The following is a 21,520-nucleotide window of genomic DNA, read 5'->3' as shown; positions in this document are numbered from 1 at the left end:
GCAGCAGCTCCTTGCTCTCGCCTCGCTCCTCTCCCCTTTGTCTGGGGTTTGGTTGCTATTTTGGTGTTTCCTCCCTTGTTGCGGTGCAGCCCCTTTTGTTTCGGGGCCGCTGGAGCCTCTCGCCTTGGTATAAACAGCTGGAGGATGTGGCGGGGGGGTGAATTTTCCACGGGGGTGGGGCTGAACCCCCAATCTCCGCTGAGGTTCCACGGCGCTGCGCCCGGGGGGGTGGAAACGTGCTGGGGGGGGAAGATGCATCGTGGGGTTTGGATCAGCTTCCACCCCAAAATGGGGGATGCTTTCTCCCCATCAGGGGCTGTATCCCACCCCTGGAGGATGGGGACAAACCCGGTTTGTCCCACCTCCCAGGTTGATATGTGAGAAGGTCCAGGACCCCTCCCTACCATTGCCCCAAGTTTATGGGGACAGTGGCCAGCATGTCACCAGGATTTGGGGGACCATGGTCTGGAGGAGTGCAGGGAAGCTCCTGAGACTCTATATCCATTGCTGTGTTGTCACAGGGCGCTGGGGACAGCTGTGGGACACCACCACCCCCTGCCAGCCATGGGGGGTGTCACCCCCAGCCACGGGGCCGTGTAGCCAAATGGGGCCCTGCCACCCCCCTCCCTGGGGACAGGGGTTCCAGCTGCTCCTGCCCAGCTTGGGGACAGCTCTGTGGGAAGAGGGGACAACATCTGCTGGCAGCCGAGACCAGGGACATCTTTGGGTCACTTATCCCTTGGGTAACTCTTGGTGACCCAGCCTCGCTGCGGGGCAGGTGACAGCCACCTCTATGGCCAAGGGACACGGTGACCCACTGGGTAAAGCTTTTAATGTCTAAACATCCCCCCAGGTGCCACCAGGACCGGTCCCCACATCTCCGCACGGAGGAGGTGGCCAAGAAGTCCAGAGGTGATGTTAGCAGTGGGATGGCACGTCCTCGGCCACACAGTGTCGGGTCCCCCTGCTGTGTCCCTCTGTCCCTGGCAGCTTCAGTAGGCAGAGCCTTGGATGTCATCGTAGTCGCTGCCCTCGGAGGAGTCGGGGTCCTGTGTGTGTCCCCCCGAGGGACAGGAGGGGTTTGGCCACCCTGCGAGGGACAGAGTCCATCAGGCAGAGCTGACGGGGACGGGAAGGAGGATGCTGAGGGACAGAGGAGCTCTGGGCCCCCTTGTGTCACCCCCACAGCATGGGGACATCACCAGGGTTTGGGGACAGGTCCTCACCAGGGTTTGGGGACAGGTCCCCTGGGGGCTCCATGCCCTGGACGTTCTCGTACCACTCCCCCGAGGAGGTGCTGGAGCTGTCGGTGGGGTCGGGCTCTGCTGGGGGCGCCGGTGGGGACAGCACTGGGGCGGGCACGCTGGCTGCTGCTGGGGGAACTGGGGGAAGCAGGGTGGCTCATTGGTGCCTCTGTCACTGCTCACACCCCCTGGTGCCCTCCATCCCCGTTCCTGTCCCCACGGCTGTCCCCATCCCTTGCTTCTGTCCTTGGAGTGTCTTCTGTCCCAAGGGCTGTCCCCATCCCTGCTCACATCCCTGGGGTCTCTCCATCCCTGTTCCCATCTTTAAGGTCTCTCCATCCCTGCTGCTGTCCCCATCCCTGCCCCAGTCCTTGGGCTCTCTCCATCCCTTTCTCCTATCCCTGGGGTCTCTTCACCCCTGTTCCTGTCCCCAGGGCTGTCCCCATCCCTGCCCCAGTCCTTGGGGTCTCTCCATCCCTTTCTCCTATCCCTGGGGTCTCTTCACCCCTGTTCCTGTCCCCAGGGCTGTCCCCATCCCTGCCCCAGTCTTTGGGGTCTCTCCATCCCTTTCTCCCATCCCTGGGGTCTCTTCACCTCTGTTCCTGTCCCCAGGGCTGTCCCCATCCATGTCCCTCTCCCTGGAGTCTCTCTGTCCCTTTCTCTTGCCCTTGGGGGTTTCTCCGTCCCTGCTGGTGTCCCCAGGGCTGTCCCCACCCCTGCCCCGGTCCCTGGCACCCCACATCCCTCTGATGCTGCCCACCTGTGCTGGTGCAGCCATGGGCGGTGGGTGCCGTGTGCTGGTGGGTGCCATGGGTGGGGGGCGACGGGCAGGGGTGCGGGGGGGGCCCGGATTCGTTGCAATAGGGCTCGGAGGAGGAGAAGGAGGAGGTGGAGGAGCTGCCGCAAGACGGGGGGCCCAGCACTATGGGACATGGAAGTCACGTCAGGATGGCCCCTCACCCTGCCACGGGCAGAACGGACAGACGGACACCCTGTCGTGTGGCACCTTTGGCAGGGAACGGTTCCATCCCGTCCTTTCTGGGGAGCAGAGGGTCCCCGGGCTGCCGGCGCAGTGAGTCTGTGGGGGAGGGGACAGGGATGGGACATCAGTGGGGACACCCCGCGGCTGAGTGTTGGGGTCCCGGGGCCCTTTGGGGTGCTCACTGTAAAAGGTGGAGAGGGCGACGGGCGGTTTGCTGCTGAAATCGTAGTGTTCGTAGTCAGAGTCGGAGCTGGAGTCCTTGGTGGTGGGATGGGCTGTGACAGCTGGGTCTGGGGGGGACATGGGGATAGGACCATTTCCAGCCAGGACCCCTTGCCCCCCACAGCCCCTCAAGATGGGACGGTGACCTACCAGACCTACCTGGTCCTTTGGGAAGACTGGGGGGCATCTCCCGGTAGTCGTTGGGGGTCGCAGAAGGGACGTCGGGGCTCTGTGCGCTGTGGGTCACCAGCACGGGGACAGCCAGCCCCAGGGGGGACACGGCGTGGGCTGCGGGGACACAGGGGGTGCACCCGCTCAGCTGCCCCACGGCACAGCTCAGCCCAGAGAGTGGGGTGGCAGCGTCACCCCTGCCACGTCCCACAATGGGCTGGTGGTGTCACCCCCCGCCACGTCCCCACTGGTGGTGTCACCCCCTCCATGTCCCCCGCGGGGGGTCCTTACCACTCCTCTTCCTCACCCTCAGCAGGGCGGCGGTGAAGGCCAGCACGGTGAGCAGGAGCAGCGCTGCCAGCACCAGGCACAGCGCAAACAGCAGCGTGTGCTGAGGGGACAGTGTCCCTGCGGCTGGGGACACCTCGGCTGGGGCGGAGAGCGGTCACAGCTCGTGACACCTCACTCCAGGTAACGGGTGGCGGGGGTGAGGTGGGTGCTCCCCCCAAACCCGGGTGATGGTTCTGGACACTCACTGCTCAGGAGGGTGACGTTGCTCGTTGTCACCGTGGCTGTCGGGGTGGGTGTCTGCAAGCCCTGGGAGCCTGGCGGTGGGGGGGGGGGCACAAGAAATGGGGTCACAGCTCGTCTCCAGGGCACCCCCACACCCCAGGGGGGTCACTCACCGTTGCAAACCGCTCCAGCCGCCTGGGACTGGTAACACGGAGCTGATTTATTGTAGACCCAGTGGCAATGGGCCAGGGAGGGCTGGTGGCCCCCACACTGGTACAGCATCCTGGTGGGCAGCGTGTGGGCGAAGGAGGGACGCGAGAGGGACACCCCGCACCCCAGGCTGTGACACAGGACATCGGCTTCCACCGCGTACCACGCGTTGTCACACACCGTGCTCCACGTCCCATGGTAAAACACCTCGACGCGCCCGGCACAGCCGTCCATGCCACCGGTGAGCCGCCATTCCTGGTGTTCTGGGGGGAAAAAGGGAGGGTTTGGGGACATCCCACCGATGCCTGATGGTGACAAAAGTGTGTGCCGGACGCACCTGAACACACCACGCCGGCGTCCTCCTTGTGGCTGCAGTCGTGGTCCTGCGTGGCCGGGCAGTCCCCGAGATGCTGCTCGTGTCCCTCGCACCCCACGTCGTCGCGGAGGATGGGGCCGGTGCCGCGGCCGAAGGCGCTGTTGGCGAGGACCCGCACGGCCCAGCCGCAGCGCAGCTGGCGGCACACGACGTCCCCATCGGTGACATCCCACCCGTCGTCACACACCGTCCCCCAGACGCCCCCCTGCTCCAGCTCCACGCGGCCCTCGCACCGGCTGCGCCCGCCGGACAGACGCACTAAGCCATGCCCTGGGGGGACACGGGGGACGGGTGACCGTGGTGCTGTCCCCAGTGTCACCACCGGCTCCGGGAGGATGGGGTCCCCACCAAGACGGGGGTGCACGGAGGTCCCCGACCCTCACCTGGTGTCACCGAGATGTTTCCAGCTGCGGCGCTGGGGGGTCCTGTCAGCTCCGTGGGGGCTGCAAGGGGGGAGAGGTGGGGGGTATGAGGGGCTGAGCCCACCGAGACCCCCCCCCTTGGCACCAAATGTCCCATCTGCGTGATTCTGTGATCTGAGGGGGGTGACAACTGCAGGACAGACAGACAGACTGCCACCAGCTCCGGCTGCTCACAGGTGACAAACTGGGGGGATGTGGCACCCCAGCATGTGGCCACAGAGAGGGTGGGGGGCAGAAATGTACACCCCAGTGCCCCGAAAAGTGACACTGATTTTGGGAAGAACAGCCAAAATGGCGTCCCCAAGCTGCCACAAAATGGGGACCCACCCCAAGCCTGGGACACCCCTAATAACCAACCCCCATGTCCCCACATCATCCCTTTTTGGGGGGGACACCTGCCCTGGGGACACTTCCTGGCACAGGGTCTGCTGGCGGGATGGGGGACGCAGAATTTGGGCCTAAATATGGCGATTTTTGGGACACAACTCACCGGTGGGGACGCGGTACGGCGGGGTCACATCGCGGATCGGGGGTGTCACTGTCGCTGTCACCCCCCGGCTCACTGCCCCTGGTGACAGAGAGGGTCTGTCTGCTCCCGCCTGCACCCCAGCGTCCCACCCTCCCTGTCCCCCATCTCCCACGGTTATCACCCCAAAAATTAATTACTTGGCTATTCAAGGGCAAAAGATTCACTGCCCATAGATGAGGTGCGTTTAACATCGTCGCTTCCAACATTACGGCTTTTTCTGTACCCCCAGCTGCACGGGGTTGATAACGCAATTCTTGCAATAACGTAATTATTGCCATAACGATTTCTGACCAAAAAAGGGCATTATTTTTTGCAAGCGCTACGTCAGCCCCGCGGTGCCGATCGAACCCGCTCGCACCTTCGCGCATCGGGGCGCAAAGGAGAATGGCTGAGGATGCAGAAAATCAAATGTCTATAGGTAAATACAGTTTTAGAGGAGAAAGTAGTGAAGGAAATTAAAATCTGAAAGGAAAAAATATTGAAGGAAATTAAAATCTTAGAGGGAAAATTAAAGGAAATAAAAATCTTAAAGGAAAATAATGTTAAAGGAAATTAAAATATTAAAGGAAAATGATATTAAAGGAGAAGGTGAGGGGTGAGTGCGGGAGCGGGGGACATGGGGGTGAGTTTGGCAGGTCCTGGTGTTGGTGAATGTGACGTTGGCAGAAACGATGGCGCTGGTTCCCCATTCCGTCCAAGGCCTCGGGGCTGCTCTTGGCAGCCATTTCACTGCAAAAACCACCCCAAACCCTGCGGGGCAGGTGGCATTGTCCCCAAAACCCTCCCGGGTGACGCTGGTGACACGAGCGGGTCGGTAAGTTTTTGTCCTGTACCAGGAAAGCATCACCCTGTTCCCAGAGACCATCACCCCCTCCCCATGAGGGTGGGAGCTGGGGGGGTGGGATGTCCCCAAGAGCCCTTTTTAGTGTCCCCAGTCCCCAACGGGGACATTTTGCCCTCACTCGCATTGGGGGGAAAAGCTCAAATTTGCGGATTTACCTCCAGAGCATCCTCAGTGCTGAACCACCCATGTCCCCGCACCAGCACCCCCAGCCCGGGGGGGTGACAGGTACCCGGCTCTGAGCTGTCACCCCGGGGTCCTGGCACACAGCGAGGGGACAGGGAGGTGACACTGACGTACCTTGTCCAGGTGCCACAGCGGCGAGAGCCACCCAGAGCAGGCAGAGCCCCCCCATCCTGCTCAGCGGCCGTGGGGCAGCCCCATAGCAGCTGGGGGGCTGAGGGGGGTCCTGTCCTCCTGCCACCTCTGTCAGCAGCCTGGGGACATGGTTCGGAGGTGTCTCCGTGCGCTGCTTGTCACCCGCTCCCGGGTGGTGGCTGCAGGAAGCAGCTCAGCGCCGTGGGGCGGGGGTGACGATGGGGTGGCCCCATCCTGCACCGTCACAGCGGGGTGGGATCCGTTTGGGGACACGCCATGAGTCTGCGCTGTCCCTGGGGGTCACGGGAGCCGTTGGGGACCTGGTGGTGCCACCCCAGGTCACCCTCAGCCCTTGGGGGACATGGATCCTATGGGAGCCATGATTTGGCAGCTCCTGGTGAGTCACCATGTCACGGGCTTGGGACATCAGCGGTGGCACCTCATGGGACAACATCCCCAGTGGCACCTCAGGGTCCCCCAAGCTCCGTGGGGTGATGGCGCAGAGCATGGGGTTCCCTCCATCTCCCCTGTTTTTTGGGGCAGGAGGATGCTCTTGTGGCCACCGGCAGCTGCGACATCATGGCCAAGGACCTTCAGGGGACACCCCATGGTGACCCCAAAGATGTGCCACCTGTTTTCACCCAAAATCATGAAAGAAAACGTAGTCTGGGGGGGAAGTTGGGGGGTGTGGAGGGCTGGCAGGGTCCCTGCCCATCGTCTGCCTCCTCTGAGCTTCCTGTCTTTCTCACCTACCCATTTTAGATATATATATCTATATCTATATATATCTCTGTCACCTCTCTGGTCCCCTCACCGTGTCTCCAACTCCCCCCCCCAGCCCGGGGACAATGACAGGACACTTGTCTTTTTTTTTTAAATATTTTAATTTTTTTGTAACAACGTCAGAATTTTAAAAACCTGCCATAAATAGCAGCCCCCGGCGGCCGCCCCCCCGCGGCGGGGCGCAGAAAATGTCAGTCGTACAAAACGGTGAGGTGGGGGGGGCACGGGCCCCTCCCCGGGATCAGACCACAGGACTCGTCACCATCATCATCATCATCACTATGAACACAATGTCGCAATGAGACCCCGAGCAGTAGGGACACCGACGTCACTGAGGTTTGGGGGGGCTGGTGTGGACCCCGAGCTGGGTGGAGACCCCCCCGCCATGTGGGGCTGGTCCCTCAGGTGGCTCAGGCCACCAAGAGGGATGTGCAGCGGTCCTGGGGAATGGGGGACATGTCCCCTCCCGAGGTGACACGAGGAGGAGGTGGGTCCCTTACTGGTTTGGGGGGCTGGGGGCTGCCCCCCCTGGGGGTCAGGAGCTGCCCCGGATCCTCTCCATGTAGCTGCGGAGCTCCTCAGGGTCCCGCAGCCCCATGTCCTCGCACACCCAGCGGATGTCATCGTCACCGGCCACCAGGATGGACTGGACGTTGGGGACAGGCTGGGGGGGCTCCTCAGGGACGCGGGGTGGGGCGAAGGTGACAAATTCCACCCGCTTCCTCCTCCCGCCGCCCCCCGGGGTGTCTTTGCGTGGCGTGGCGGTGCCAGCTGGGGGGACGCCCGCTTGGTCACCCGGCGCGGTGTTGGCGTCAGGGGCGTCGCAGCAGCAGCGCCCGGTGTCGGTGGCCGCGGCGGGGGCGGCCGGGGGCTCGGGCTGCCGCCGGTCCAGCTGCCGGCTCAGCTCCTCCTGGTCGGTGCCCAACCAAACCCAGTTGTGGGGCTGGGGGGCCGGGGAGGTGGCCCCAGCGTCCGGCAGCTCCTTCTGCTGGTAGCGCAGGACGAAGAAGATGCAGTTGACGAGGAAGATGAAGATGGCGAGGCAGAAGACCCCCAGCAGGACGTACATGCCGATCTCCAGGTCAGTCACCCGCTGTGGAGCCTTCACCATCTCATCCTCCTCCTCCTCTTCGTCCCCGGTGGCGCGGCCGTGGCCGTAACCTTCCTCCTCCTCTTCCTCGGAGGAGGACCCCAACCCTTGGAGCTTGGTGGAGGAAGGTCCCACACCAGCGGGGACCCTCCGCCGCGGCTCGGTGGCCACCGTCACCGCCTCCCCCGACATGGCCCCCTCGGCGCGTGGGAAGGGTGGGCTGGGCCGGGGGGGGCGGCCGCCGCGGGGCGTGGGGACGCGCCGGTTGTCCCCCACCTCGAGCCAGGTGGTGGCTGTGGCCAACGCGCCCACGCGGTGCCGGCCGCGGCGACAAGCGTCCGGGGGGTGCAGGCTGAGCTGCAGCAGAGCCCCCCGCCCCGCGCCCTCTGCCACCACCCGCGGGCGGGTGGCGGGGACACCGGGTGACACGGTGACCACAGCGGGGTCAAGCGAGGTCAAGGTCAAGGCTGCGTCCTGCCCATACAGCTCCAGCGGGGCCAGCGTGCGGTCGGAGAAGGACAGCCAGACGGACAGTGTCGCCTCCTGCCAGGGACACCAGGTGGGTGACACTGGGGTTTGGGGACACCGGGCACATCGAGCATTCCCCCCACGCCTCTCACCTGCTTGGGGGCACGCAGGGTGGTTGTCCCCAAGGCGGTAGCAGTGACAACACCAGGGTGACCTGGCTCTGGGCGCAGCGTCAGGGACAGCCCGGCCACCAGCTGGGGATGCAGCGCTGTCACTGTCACCTTCTCCTCTGACACCACCAGCATCTGCTCCCCCAGGATGGAGTCAGAGAGTGGGGAGCGGACCTGGGGGGACACGGGGGGGACCTTGTGAGCCCCAAACTGCATGGCCTCTGTGTCCCCATCCTCTCCACACCCTGTCCTGGTCCCCAGCCCCACTTTGTCCCTCTCTCCAGCCCCCAGGACACCCTCCAATCCCCCATCTCCCCCCAGGGCCACCCCTGCACCCCTCCAAAAGGTGACACCCCCCCCAAACCTACCTCCACCGAAGTAACCCCCGGCTCCCGGCCGATCACAGTGTCCCCCTCCAGTGTGGCCACCCGGGGGTCCTGCACCCGGGTCCGGCTGGCCACCAGGTGGGTGACATCCAGGAGCCACTGGGGGCCGGGCAGGTAGGCGAGGTGACGGCCACCGTCCAGGGGGTGGGCGACAAAGTGCGCCAGGACCCTCAGCGCCGTGCGCTGGTACTGAGGGTGGCAGCTCCGCGCCCGCCGGTCGCCGTCCTCCCCGGGCTCATCTGCCTCCGCCGGGACACTGCGGGGACACGGGTGTCACCAGCCCCGCGGGGCTGCTGGGGGGTGTCATGAGCGCGTGGGGGCTCGGAGGGGCTGGGGTGTACAGCGCCATGGGGCTCAGTGGGGCAGGGACACGTAACGAGCATGTGGGGGCTCAAGGGGGCAGGGATATGTGTCACGAGTGTATGGGGGCTCAGCAGGGCAGGGGCGCATCTCATGGGTGCCATGAGGCTCAGTGGGGCAGGGACACATGTCATAAGTCCCACAGGGCTCAGCGTGACAGGGACATGTGTCACAAGTCCCCCAGGGCTCAGCAGGGCAGGGGACATGCTCCCAAACACCCTGGGGCTCAGCAGGACAAGGACACGCGTCACGAGCGCGGTGGGACTCAGCACCCGCTCCCAGCTCCCCCCTCGCCCACTGCCACGGTGACAGGGGGTGGCAGCAGCGTCCCCCCCAGTCACTGCTCTCACCTGTCGGGGCCACCGGGCAGCCGCCAGCCCCGCACCTGCTCCAGCGCCGTGTCCCCCAGCTGGACGCGCAGCGGCAGCAGCGGCGCCCAGACGGTGAAGCGCAGCGAAGCGTGCAGGCGCCGCGACCAAAAATCCACCCGCGCCCCCCGCGCCCCACGGCTCTCCTTGCCCCCCACGAACACAGCGTCGCAGGCGTCCGAAACCTGGGGGAGGACACGCAGTGGGGGAGCAGGCAGCCCGAGAGGGGCGAGGGGACAATGGGGAGACACAGGGGGGTCACACTCACCTGCAGCACCTGTTTGTCGGCCGACTCGCAGCCCGGCGGCTCGGGGAGCTCGGTCACGCCACCCCCCGCCTCCACCATCACCAGTTTGACCGGTACGGAACGGGGGACCCCGGTCAGCAGGGCAGTATTCAGGATCTCCAGCTCCTGGTGGGTAAATGGGGGTGAGTGTGTGGTCCCCCCATAACCGGGGTGGGGGGGTCTGGTTTGCGGGTACCCACCTGTACGAGGGGGACGAGTGCGCGGACGTCCCGCTCCGACACCTGGATCTCCCAAACCAGTTTGTCCTTCTGGGCCTCAGGGTCCTGGCCCGGGTACTCCACCTGCCAGGTGAGGGGCCGCGCCAGCCCCCCCGGCGCCAGCCCCCCCGTCCCGTTCTCCACCGCCAGCTCCAGGTGCAGGAACGTGGCCGAGTCGGCCACCCTGTGTCACCGCACGGGGGTCAGGGCTGCCCTGTGCCTCCCAGTTCCCCCACTGGGACCTACTGGGATGGGACTGGTGCAATGCACAGGTCACCCTGGACTGGCTGGGTCATACTGGGATGGAAGCAGCGCAACATGAAGATGCCTCTGGGTTATACTGGGATGGCAGCGGTGCAATGCACAGGTCCCCGTGGGTTATACTGGGATGGTGGTGGTGCAATGCACAGGTCCCCGTGGGTTATACTGGGATGGTGGTGGTGCAATGCACAGGTCCCCGTGGGTTATACTGGGATGGGAATGGTGCAATGCACAGGTCCCCGTGGGTTATACTGGGATGGGAGTGGTGTGATGCACAGCTCCCCCTGCTCCAACTGGGCCATACTGGGATGGAGGCAGTGCACAGTACAGGTCACCTCCCTCCACCTGGGCCATACTGGGATGGAGGCAGTGCCATGCACAGACCCCATTGCTCTAACTGGGCACCACTGCGCTGCACTGGGCCCCCACACAGGAGCCCCCTCCCACACCGGGGACCCCCGGGGTGTCACGCCGCTCCCACCTCCATCCGCCGCGGTTGTCCCTGCTGCGCCGACACGTCACCACGGCCGTGGAGTGCTTGGGACCCCGCGTGCGCTCCAGCTGGGCGCTCCAGGCGCTGGGGACACCGGGGCGGGCGGCCACCACCTGCAGCCCCTTCTTCGCCTTGATCCTGTCACCAAACCCCTGTCACACGACGGCCCGTCACCCACCACGGGGGATCCCCTGCCCATGGAGGGGGGTCTCACCGCAGCGTCAGCTGGTCGGCGGTGAAGTTGTTCCGCAGGGCGAGGGTGGCGGTGAAGCGTTGTCCCGGGCGCAAGGTGGCATCGGGGACCCGCAGCAGCACCTTGTCATCCAGCCGAACCTCCTGCCGCCGCGCCGGCTCGGCCGCCCGCAGCTCCAGAGCCCCCAGGTATTGGGGTGCATCCCCTCCGCGGCGGCTCCGCTCCCGGCCCCCCCCGCCGCCGCACTCCCCCGCTCCCACCACACCGTAGTGCAGCTCAACGGGCTCGGGGGGCTCCCCGGGGGCATCGGCTGCCCGTGGGGATGGGGAGAACCAGCGCGGGGGGATCTCCAGCTCCACCACGCAGACGCCCAGGGGTGCCTGGAGGAGACAGAAAACAGTGTCGCAGGTCAGCAGGGAATGAGCGGGGTGGTCCCCAGGATGGGGGGGTCCTGCCCCGGTGGGTGGCACTGACCTGCAGGCGACATGTCCCACGGGCCACCCGGCCACGGTGGTGCGCATGGAGGGCGACGCAGGGGAGGTCCCGCTCCTCGGGGTGGTCCCGATCCCTGGGGTGCTCCCTGGGGTGCTCCTGTTGCCCAAGGTGGTCCCGCACCCCATGGTGTTCCCGCTGCCCAGGGTGGTCACGCTCCCTTGGGTGCTCCCATTGCCCAGGGTGCTCCCCAGGGTGCTCCTGCACCCCAAGGTGGTCCCAGGGGTGGTCCCGCTGCCCCAGCAGCCAGTCGGGACCCTGCAGATGGAAAAGGACGCGGGCGACGGGCTCGGTGGGGGACACGGCGCTCTCGAGGGACACGGCGCGGATGGCCCACGCTGCCGAGGGGCCGTCCCTCCCCGGGGGGGGCTCCGTGGGCAACTCCTGCAAAAAACATCCAGGGATGGAGTTGGGGGGTTGGGCTGCCCCAGGGTCGGCGGGGGCGGTGGGGGCGGTTTTACCTGGCGGGTGCTGAAGGGGGGGTAGGTGGCCCGCACGAGGGGGTGCGCGGGGGGGCCGCGCTGCAGCAGCAGGAAGGTCTCAGTGTGGGTGTGCAGGGACGCGTTGGGGGGCACGTCCTGGTCCGCCCGCTGCAGCCGGTAATACTCGGGCACCCCCAGCACCTCCAGATCCGCCGGTAGGTACACAGGGTCGAGGGGGTCCCCATCACCTCTTGCTGCGAGGACAGGGGCCGTGTCACTGGCCTCGGTGGCCTCGGAGGGCAAGGGGTGCCGGGGGGTGGTGAGTGGGGGTCTCCGAGCCCACAGTCTGATGCTGCAGCTTGGTGAGAGCTGCTCTGCACCCAGGACCCCTCCAGACCCCACCATCTCCCTCCCTCTGCCCTCAGGACCCACTCCGGGACCCACCTGGCCACCCCTGCGCTCTTGGGGACAAGGACACCCTGCACCCCAGGATTCTGCCCCATCGCAACCCCTGTGCCCCTCCAGTGACACCCCACTAATGCCAGGGTCAGCATTGGGGGGTGCAGCGTGGTTCCCCCCCATGCCTGGCTGCTCCCCACTAACGAAGCCGCACTCGTTATGCTGCCCTGGCTGTGTCAGCGGGGTGGGGACCCGCTCCCCTCCTGGGGACAGGGATGGTGACAGGTCCCCCAGGGTGGGATCCTGAATCGGGGTATCCGGATCACCGGGTTCCCCATGCGCAGGGAACAGATCCCGCCAGGATCCCCCTTCCCCACGGGGGACAGATCTCGCCCGATCCACAGCTCCCCGTGGGCAGGGGAGGGGGCGGCTCCCCCCCGCGGGCAGATCGCGGGGGATCGGGTGAGTGGGGAGATCACAGGGCAGGGGAAGCAGATCCCCTCGGGCCGCAGGGATCCCGTGTGGATGGCGGGGAGATCCACCCCCTGAGATCACAGCAGATCCCACGTTCCTCGGAGGATCGCATGTGGCAGAGGGGGAGCGGATCCCCTCGGGATCTTGGGGGATCCGGGGAAATGGAGGCGGGGAGGACCCGGGGGGAGCGGATCCCGGCGATCCCGAATGCGGCGAGACAGGTCGCCCGGGACCGCGGGACCCCCGGTGGGAGCGGATCCGGGCGGGATGGCGGGGATTTCCCCCGCGATCGGGTGCGGAACCCGGCGCGGGGCTGCCGCCGGTCCCGGTGCTGGTGCCAGCGTCGGTGCCGGTCCCGGTGTCGGTCCCGGTGCCGCCGCACTCACCTGATGCGCAGAGCAGGGCGGCGGCCAGCAGCGCCAGCCGCGTCCCCGGGGCCGGTACCGGAGCCGGTACCGGGGCCGGTGCGGGGGCCATGGCCGGGGCTGGCTCCGCAGAGCCTCCGTGCCAGCGGCAGCCGCCGCTCCCGTCCCTCCGCCTCCGCGCCCAGACAATGGGGCCGGGGCGGGACCGGCACCGGCGCCGCCTCGTCCCGCCGGGTCCTAAACACCGGCCCTGGGCAGCGCCGGGCACGGCTCCCGCCCCGGCCCCCTTCCTGTCCCCATCCCTGTCCCACTCCCGTCCCCGTCCCTGTCCCACTCTCGTCCCCGTCCCCAGCCCCATCCCTGTCCCCATTCCTGACCCCATCCCTGTCCCCGACCCCTTCCCTATCCCCATTCCCACTCCCATCCTGTCCCCGTCCCCATCCCTGTCCCCATCCCACCTCTGTCCCCATTCCTGTCGCCATCCCATTCCCCACCCCTGTCCCCGTCCCTCTCCCTATTTCTATCTCTAACCCTGTCCCCGTCCCCCCCAGGTGACACAACTGGCCATGTGGTGGGACCCCGCACACACAAGGGGGGCTCCCACACCAGTTCGTGTCCATCCTTCCCTGTCTTACCCCAGCTGGGGCAACTGGGGGACACTGGGGACACGGGAGGGACCGCAGGGTCGCTGTTGCTGGGGACAGGCGGAGCGGGCAGCGGGGACAACTGGAGGGCGATGGGGACACGGAGAAGGGGACGGATCCTGGCACGGATCAACCCCCACCCCTCCTCCTCCTCAGCAAACAGAGGGAGAGGGACAAGTGTAGGGCAAGTGTGACACCCTCCTGTGCCCCTGAAATGTGCCACCCGTGTCCCCCAGCCTGAGTGGGGTGTGGGGGGACAGGCAGCCTCCAAGGGGAACCCCCACAGGGACAGCACACGACCAGGCCACGGTGAAACCACCTTTATTCAGAACCGCATATCAAAACAGTCCAAAAAGCAGCTGAAAACCCAAGGACCGACAGCATGAGGCCCGGGGTGGGGGCTGCAGTCCCCCCAAATGAGCAGAGACCCCCCCCATTTTAGGCTGGGGTGATGCCTGGAGTGAGGAGCTGGGTCCCCTCTGATGGGCACAACAGAAACCAGGGTGGGTGAAGGGGAATTGGGGTGTCCTTGTTCCCCCAACCATGGTAGGGGGGATTGGGGTGTCCCTGTAACCCCCTCACTGTGGTAAGGGGGGAATGGGGTGCTCCCCCCACCGTGGTAAGGCTGGATTTGGGGCTGGGGGAACACAGGGGCCATACGACCCCCCCTAGGGGAAGGCACTCGTGGCTGTTGTTAAGGCACCGTGGTGTGTGTGCGAGGAGGGGAGCTCCAGTTTTTGGGGTGCTGCACTGGGGGGGGGGCCCCCAGCAGGATAAGGGGACCCCCGGTGATATTGGGGGGCTCCCAGGCTGGTGTGCACCGCGGGGTGGGGGGGGCTCACAAGGGCAGGGATCGGGAGTGGGCAGAGATAGGGGGACAGGGTGCTCAGCATGGAGGACGCAAAATTGGGGGTACAGAGCTGATGGGACGCCCCAAGGTGTGGGGGCGTCATTCCTCCTGGTTCCGAGGGCCCCCCCACTTCTGCCGCCGCCGCAGCTCCTCCACCTTCCACTCCAGGCTGCGCACAGCGGCGTCCAGGCGGGCGCTGGAGCTTGAGGGGGCCAAGAGGCTCCCCAAAAGGGTGTAGAGCACCCAGAGCCCCAGCAGCATCCCCGCCTGCGCCGTGGGGCTCTCGGGGGACGCGGTGACGTGCAGGAAGGCGCCCAGGAAGCAGCAGAGTGTCACCCAGCGCAGGGTGGGGAGCAGGAGCCCCCGCACCCGTGACAGCACCCAGGACCCCACCAGGGCCACCAGACCCCACAGCAGCACCCGCTGCACCTCCCCGGGAGCCAGCGCTGCCGCACGCACCAGCCGGTCACCTGCGGGAAAGTGTCACCGGTGTCACCGGTGCGGGTGATGAAGCCGGGGTGATCCCCCCCAGTCCCCTCGACGCTCACCGGTGACACCGGAGGCGGCCAGGAGGTCACCGATGATCCCGCAGAGCGTGGTCAAAGCCACCGAGATCCCCGAGGACACGAGCCAGAGGGTGGCGGAGAGGCTCTGCGGGGACAAAAAGGGGTGGCGGTGGGTGGCAGCCCCGCCGTGTCCCTAGAGGAGGGGACACCGGGACAGACCTCACCTCTGCCACCAGCCGCAGGGGCTGGGGACCCACCCAGCTCTCCAGGGTGTCCCAGGCGGCTCGGCCCAGCCGTGACAACAGGTCATCGGGGGGGACAGCGCTGGGCCCCCCAGCCGCGTGCTGGCTGTCCCCCGCTGTCACCCCGAGCGCGGGGACCCACAGCAGCACGGCCAGCAGGGCCCGGCGCCCCGTGTCACCCCCCATCGCGTGTGTCCCGCCGCCGGGCCGGGGGCTCTGTGGGGACAGGGACCCCCCCGCGCTGCTGACACGTTCCCCCCGCCATGGCGGGGCCACCTCCGGGCGGCTTTGGGGCCGCTGTCCCCTGTGTCCCCCCCACCCGGCTATCTTTAGGTCGGACGTCACCGGGACGCCCTGCCCAAGGACACGGGCCCGGGTTGGGGGGGACACGGGGACACCGTGACACCCCCCGTCCCGGCGGGGGGCGCGGGGGCTGCGGGACGGGGCGCAGCCACCGCTGTCCCCCCAGGGACCCCGCACCCCCGGGACCCCCGCTCTGCGCCCCCCCACCCGCCCCGTCCGCCTCCGGTCCCGGGGTGTCCCCCCGAGCGGGGTGTCACCCCTTCCCCCCCCATTACCACCCCAGTCCCCCCCTCCCTCTTCGTCCCCCCGAGCTCCCCCCGCCAGGACACCCCCAAACCCGCCGGGACCCCCGTGTCCCCCACTCTGGGACCCCCCCCAGCCCCCCGTCCCCTTTGCCCTGTGTATTCCCGCCCGAGTCCCGCTCCCCCCGCCCCCGCGCTCCCCCCGCCCCCTCCCCACCCGCCCGGGCCCCCCGGGGGGGGCAGCGCTCACCGCCGCCGCGCGGGGGCGCTGCGGAGCGGGGCGGGCCCGGGGCGCGCGCACAGACCCACCGGCCGCCGCCGCCGCGGGGCACGCCGGGAGCTGTAGTCCGGGAGCCGCCGCGGGGCACGCCGGGAGCTGTAGTCCGCAGGGAGGGGGAACCGCCGCGCGCGCGGTGCGTTCTGGGACACGGTCGCCATAACAACGGGCGGGGCGCGGGGCACGCCGGGAGGCGTCGTTACTCGGGGGGGTTGGGGGGCGTTGGCGCGGGGCACGCCGGGAGCGCTTCCGTTTCCGGTGGCGGCGGAGCGGCGGCGGCGCCCGCGTGAGCCGGTGGGAGCGTCGCCAGCGCCGCCCGGAACCGGAACCAGCAGCGGAGCTTCGAGCGGAGGCGGCGCGGCCCGCAGGCCGAGCCCCGCGGCCGCCGGGCCCCGCCATGGCCCTCATCTGCTCCAGTGAGCGGGGGACGGGGCACCGGGCGGGGAGGCCCCGTTCGCTACCGTGATCCCCGTTCGGTGCCGTGACCCCCGGGCGGTACCGTAACCCCCATCCCCTACCGTAACCCGCGGGGGATACCGTAGCCCCCCGCTCGGTACCGTAACCCCCGGGTGGTACCGTAACCCCCGTTCCATACCGTAACCCCACTTTCGGCACCGTAACCCCCGGGCAGTAATCCCCATTCTGTACCGTGAGCCTGCGCTCGGTACCGAAACCCCCGTTCTGTACCGTAACCCCCCTCCCCCTCCCCCGCCGCAGTTTCCAACGAGGTCCCCGAGCACCCCTGCGTCTCCCCGGTTTCCAACCACGTCTACGAGCGGCGGCTGATTGAGAAATACATCGCGGAGAACGGCACCGACCCCGTGAACAACCAGCCCCTGTCCGAGGAGCAGCTCATCGACATCAAAGGTACCGCTGGGGAGGGGGGGTTGTGCCGGTTCTCCCGCCCTGCGGGGACCGGGGGGTGCGGGAGGTGGTTTTTGGGAGGGTGACGGTGTTGTCTCGTTGCCAGTTGCCCACCCGATCCGGCCCAAGCCGCCATCCGCCACCAGCATCCCGGCCATCCTCAAGGCTCTGCAGGATGAATGGGTGAGTAACGGGGGCAGCAGCAGCCTGGGGCTTTCACAGGAGTGTTTTGGGTGGAAAAGCCCCTTGAGATCATTGAGTCCAACCGTTAACCCACCCCTGGCACTGCCCCATGTCCTGAGAACCTCATGTCCGTCTGTCCAGCCCTCCAGGGATGGTGACTCCAGCACTGCCCTGGGCAGCCTGTTCAATGCCCCACAGCCCTTTGGGGAAGAAATTGTTCCCAGATCCAACCTCAACCTCCCCTGGCACAACTTGAGGCCGTTTCCTCTGCTCCTGGCGCTTGTTCCTGGGGAGCAGAGCCCGACCCCCCCAGCTCCAAGCTCCTTTCAGGCAGTTCAGAGATCAGAAGGTCTCCCCTCAGCTCCTGTTCTCCAGCTGAACCCCCCAGGTCCCTCAGCCGCTCCATCACACTTGTGCTCCAGCCCCTCACCAGCTCCGTTCCCTTCTCTCAACTCAGCACCTCAAGGGCGTTCTTGTTGTGAGGGGCCCAAAACTGACCCCAGGATTCGTCCCCAAGCCTGTTCCTCTCCCTGCCCGCACTTTTCCCTTCCTGACTGTGCGTGTTCCCCAGGACGCCGTCATGCTGCACAGCTTCACGCTGCGCCAGCAGCTCCAGACCACTCGCCAGGAGCTGTCCCACGCGCTCTACCAGCACGACGCCGCCTGCCGCGTCATCGCCCGCCTCACCAAGGAGGTCACCGCTGCCAGAGAAGGTGACGTGGGGTGACACGGGGTGGGGGCTGCAGGTCTCGGGCATGTGGGTGGTCTCGGTGGCTGTCACCGCAGCAGACACCATCTCCTTTCCCCTCCAAGCACCTTGTGAACTCGTGTTTTTTCTCTTCCCCCGCAGCTTTGGCCACTCTGAAGCCACAGGCCGGGCTCATCGTGCCGCAGGCGGTGCCGTCCTCGCAGCCCAACGTGCCGGTGAGTCCCCACTGCCCCTCTGGGTGCTTTCCCTCTGGCTGCCGATGTCCCCTCGTCCCCTCTCTGGGTTTAACCAGCCCCATTTCCATCCGCGCAGGGAGCCGGCGAGTCCATGGACCTGGGTGAGCTCGCAGGCATGACCCCCGAGATCATCCAGAAGGTAACAGCTCTTTACTTGCGCCACTCCAGCCCCCAGCAGTGGTTTTTCCCCTCTTCCCCGCATGAAAACCCCACTGTGACCCCCTTCTTGTTTCACAGCTTCAAGACAAGGCGACGGTGCTGACCACAGAGCGGAAGAAGGTACGTGACCCCTTTTTGTTCCGAAAACACCGTGGTGGCCGAGCTGTGCTGCGAGAGCCCCCAGTGTTTATCTCTGCGCTGTTTTCCTTTTGCAGAGAGGCAAGACTGTGCCGGAGGAGCTGGTGAAACCGGAGGAGCTCAGCAAATACCGGCAGGTTGCTTCGCACGTGGTGAGTGCTGTGACACAGTCAGGGGCTCAAAAAATCCCCCTGGCCCCTCTGTGCCGCTTCGCAGCGTCGATAAGTGACAGATTGGTGACTCTGTGCAACAGCCCACAGTTTTCTTGCTCATGACATTAATTTTCTTGCTCCCAGCATTAATTTTCTTGCTTGTGGCATTAGTTTTCTTGCTCCTGGCATGAATTTTCTTGCTTGTGGCATTAATCTGGCATCCTCCTCCGTCGCGCAGGGGCTGCACAGCGCCAGCATCCCGGGAATTCTCGCCTTGGACCTCTGTCCTTCCGACACCAACAAGATCCTCACCGGTAAGGGAAGCTCCTCCGCTTGCGGGGACTCACGTGGTGTCACCAAGAGCTTGTGTGTGCCTGGGAGTGGGTCCCTTTGTGCTTTTTTTGGGGGACAGAGGTGGCGCAGAGGGGCGCGAGGGATTCTCTGGGCTCAGGGCAGAGCTGCTGGGGATGGTGGTTGCCAGGAAAAGTGGGTGAACTTGGTCTTGGTTGCCACGGATGCGTCTCTCACCACTTCTTGCTTTGTTTTCCAGGCGGGGCTGATAAAAACGTCATCGTCTTTGACAAGAGCTCGGAGCAGATCCTGGCCACGCTCAAGGGACACACCAAGAAGGTCACCAGCGTCGTCTTCCACCCATCTCAGGTGCGCTTAGCCCAGCGTTTTGCCTCTTCCATCACAACCAGATTTGCTTTTCTGGGCCCATTTCTGGTGCTGGGCCTGTCAAAACCTCCCTCAGACGGAGAGATGACTTTTTTGTGTGTGTTAACAACATCTCTGCCTCATTCCTCTTCAGGATTTGGTGTTCTCGGCTTCTCCCGATGCCACCATCCGCATCTGGTCTGTCCCCAACGCCTCCTGCGTGCAGGTCGTCCGTGCCCACGAGGGCTCTGTCACGGGGCTGAGCCTCCACGCCACGGGCGATTATCTCCTCAGCTCCTCCGACGACCAGGTGAGACCCTCCCGGAGTCACAGACCCCCCTCCCGCCTTCTCCTCTCTCTCTGCTCAACGTTTTTGTTCTTTTTTTTCCAGTATTGGGCTTTTTCGGATATCCAGACAGGCCGTGTCCTCACCAAGGTGACAGACGAGAGCTCTGGCTGCGGTAAGATGAGTCTCCCCACCCTGGGGGGGCTATTCTGAGCTCAGAGCTCAAAATAGCTTTGGGGGGGCTGCTAAAAATCAGAAAATCTCCCCAACCCTCCCAATCTCCCCCCCGTGTCTTTGCAGCTCTCACTTGTGCCCAGTTCCACCCGGACGGGCTCATTTTTGGAACAGGGACGATGGATTCTCAGATCAAGATCTGGGATCTGAAGGTAGGAGGGATGGGGGGGACAGGGAGGTGACATGTTGGGGGTTCAGTGCCCGGCAGAGCGGCGAGGCCGAGGTGTGACGCTGGTACAACATTTTGGGGAAACTCTCATGAGTTTTTCTCTCAAAATACAAAGTTTCAGCTCAAGAGCGGCTGCTTCTGGTCTTGTCAAGCGACAATAAAGCGTTTGCTGCATCCCCAAGAGAAGGGGTGACAGAAAGGAGGGTTTGTCACTGGTTGCTTCACCCTTTTAAATGTTTTATCCCCAGGAACGCACCAACGTGGCCAACTTCCCTGGCCACTCGGGCCCCATCACCAGCATCGCCTTCTCGGAGAACGGCTACTACCTGGCCACGGCGGCCGACGATTCCTCCGTCAAACTCTGGGATTTGCGCAAACTCAAGAATTTCAAGACGTTGCAGCTGGACAACAACTTCGAGGTGCGGCACCGTCCCCTTGTCCCCGTGATGGGTCTGCTCTCCTGCTCTCCACCACCCCAGAATTTCTCCTGACCGTTGTCTTCTGCTTTGGGGGAGCCCCATGCAGTGGTGCTACCCCCCCAGCACCCCAAAAAAACCCATATTTTTGGAGCTTTTTGGCCCAAATTTGAAGCCCCACTCCCTTGTCCGCAGGTGAAGTCTCTCATCTTCGACCAGAGCGGTACCTACCTGGCGCTGGGCGGGACAGACGTGCAGATCTACATCTGCAAGCAGTGGACGGAAATCCTCCACTTCACAGGTGAGGAGGGGCAGAGGTTTGGGGGGGCCCTCTAGGTTGCTTTTTTGGGCCAGAAAATGGCTTTTTTGGGCCAGAAAATGGCTTTTTTGGGCCAGAAAATGGCTTTTTTGGGCTAGAAAATGGCTTTTTGGGGCCAGAAAGTGGCTTTTGGGGGGATAGAAAATAGCTTTTTGGGGTCTGTGGGGATGAAAAGTGCCTCTGCCTGCAGCAAGACCCTTGGGCGGGGGGTGTCCCCAATCACTGCAGAGACACCACGGGATTGTTTGTGTTTTATTTTCCCCCCCCCCAGAGCACAGTGGCCTCACCACGGGAGTGGCTTTTGGCCACCACGCCAAGTTCATCGCCTCCACCGGCATGGACCGCAGCCTCAAGTTCTACAGCCTGTAACGGGGTCTGCGGGGAGGTCTCGCTGCCACGCTGGGGGTCGGGGAGGGAATTTTGGGGTGGGGAGGGGGGCAAGTGGTTTATTGCTTCTTCATCACCTTCTGCGCTTTCTCCTTTTAGTTTTCTCCTTTTTGAGTTTCGCTTGTGTCTTTTTCTGCTTTTAGTTTCTGTTCTGCAGTTGTAACGCGCACCGGGAGGTTCCAGCCCCAGCGCTGGGGGGTGTTTGTGGCCAGGGAGGGGGGCAGGGGGTGGAATTTCGGGGCGGGGGGGACACACCGTGCAGGTTTTGTAAGCAGTGATCTAGTTTCGGTAAGGAAATAAAAGAAAGATTCGCGGGAGCGCTGTGTCGTCCGCAGGGTACGGAAGGCAGAGGGGGGGCTGTCGGGGGGGTTGAGAGGAGCTCTGGGTGCCACCAGCTCTGGGATGGGGACAAAGGACTGTCCCCAAGGGACAAACCACCACCGCAGCCACCGCGGTATGAACCGATTTATTTTTCCAGCTTGCTCTGGGGG

General features: G+C 65.2%; 4 protein-coding genes across 4 annotated transcripts; 1 reads left to right on the top strand and 3 right to left on the bottom strand.

Annotated features, from left to right (window-relative positions):
* Positions 1 to 821: 821 nt before the first annotated feature.
* CD6 (CD6 molecule) lies at positions 822 to 5,991 on the bottom strand. Its single transcript, XM_082057828.1, has 13 exons — positions 5,811 to 5,991; positions 4,631 to 4,708; positions 4,102 to 4,161; positions 3,680 to 3,988; positions 3,306 to 3,605; positions 3,156 to 3,224; positions 2,911 to 3,048; positions 2,608 to 2,736; positions 2,409 to 2,516; positions 2,251 to 2,322; positions 2,005 to 2,166; positions 1,227 to 1,382; positions 822 to 1,090 (listed from the first exon to the last, which is right to left on the bottom strand). The coding sequence occupies exons 1-13, from the start codon at positions 5,863 to 5,865 to the stop codon at positions 993 to 995; spliced, it is 1,734 nt and encodes a 577-aa protein (XP_081913954.1). The 5' UTR covers positions 5,866 to 5,991; the 3' UTR covers positions 822 to 992.
* A 715-nt stretch (positions 5,992 to 6,706) lies between these two features.
* Positions 6,707 to 13,224, bottom strand: TMEM132A (transmembrane protein 132A). The gene is made up of 11 exons (XM_082058078.1): positions 13,078 to 13,224; positions 11,858 to 12,072; positions 11,379 to 11,780; positions 10,926 to 11,284; positions 10,700 to 10,849; positions 9,940 to 10,141; positions 9,722 to 9,865; positions 9,436 to 9,638; positions 8,708 to 8,981; positions 8,322 to 8,513; positions 6,707 to 8,244 (listed from the first exon to the last, which is right to left on the bottom strand). Exons 1-11 carry the CDS (start codon positions 13,166 to 13,168, stop codon positions 7,147 to 7,149), a joined length of 3,330 nt encoding a protein of 1,109 aa, XP_081914204.1. The 5' UTR covers positions 13,169 to 13,224; the 3' UTR covers positions 6,707 to 7,146.
* A 781-nt stretch (positions 13,225 to 14,005) lies between these two features.
* Positions 14,006 to 16,296, bottom strand: TMEM109 (transmembrane protein 109). Its single transcript, XM_082059447.1, has 4 exons — positions 16,153 to 16,296; positions 15,281 to 15,514; positions 15,099 to 15,201; positions 14,006 to 15,020 (listed from the first exon to the last, which is right to left on the bottom strand). Exons 1-4 carry the CDS (start codon positions 16,279 to 16,281, stop codon positions 14,650 to 14,652), a joined length of 837 nt encoding a protein of 278 aa, XP_081915573.1. The 5' UTR covers positions 16,282 to 16,296; the 3' UTR covers positions 14,006 to 14,649.
* A 69-nt stretch (positions 16,297 to 16,365) lies between these two features.
* Positions 16,366 to 21,070, top strand: PRPF19 (pre-mRNA processing factor 19). Its single transcript, XM_082059446.1, has 16 exons — positions 16,366 to 16,536; positions 16,838 to 16,987; positions 17,091 to 17,167; positions 17,739 to 17,880; positions 18,018 to 18,091; positions 18,189 to 18,251; positions 18,350 to 18,391; positions 18,487 to 18,561; positions 18,800 to 18,875; positions 19,112 to 19,221; positions 19,373 to 19,528; positions 19,610 to 19,679; positions 19,805 to 19,890; positions 20,156 to 20,326; positions 20,519 to 20,624; positions 20,914 to 21,070. Exons 1-16 carry the CDS (start codon positions 16,518 to 16,520, stop codon positions 21,009 to 21,011), a joined length of 1,515 nt encoding a protein of 504 aa, XP_081915572.1. The 5' UTR covers positions 16,366 to 16,517; the 3' UTR covers positions 21,012 to 21,070.
* The last annotated feature ends 450 nt before the right edge of the window (positions 21,071 to 21,520 follow it).

This window comes from Streptopelia decaocto, assembly GCF_964273445.1.
Source record: "Streptopelia decaocto genome assembly, chromosome: 7".
NCBI classification, from domain to species: domain Eukaryota; kingdom Metazoa; phylum Chordata; class Aves; order Columbiformes; family Columbidae; genus Streptopelia; species Streptopelia decaocto.
This window is presented reverse-complemented; position numbering and strand designations above follow the sequence as displayed.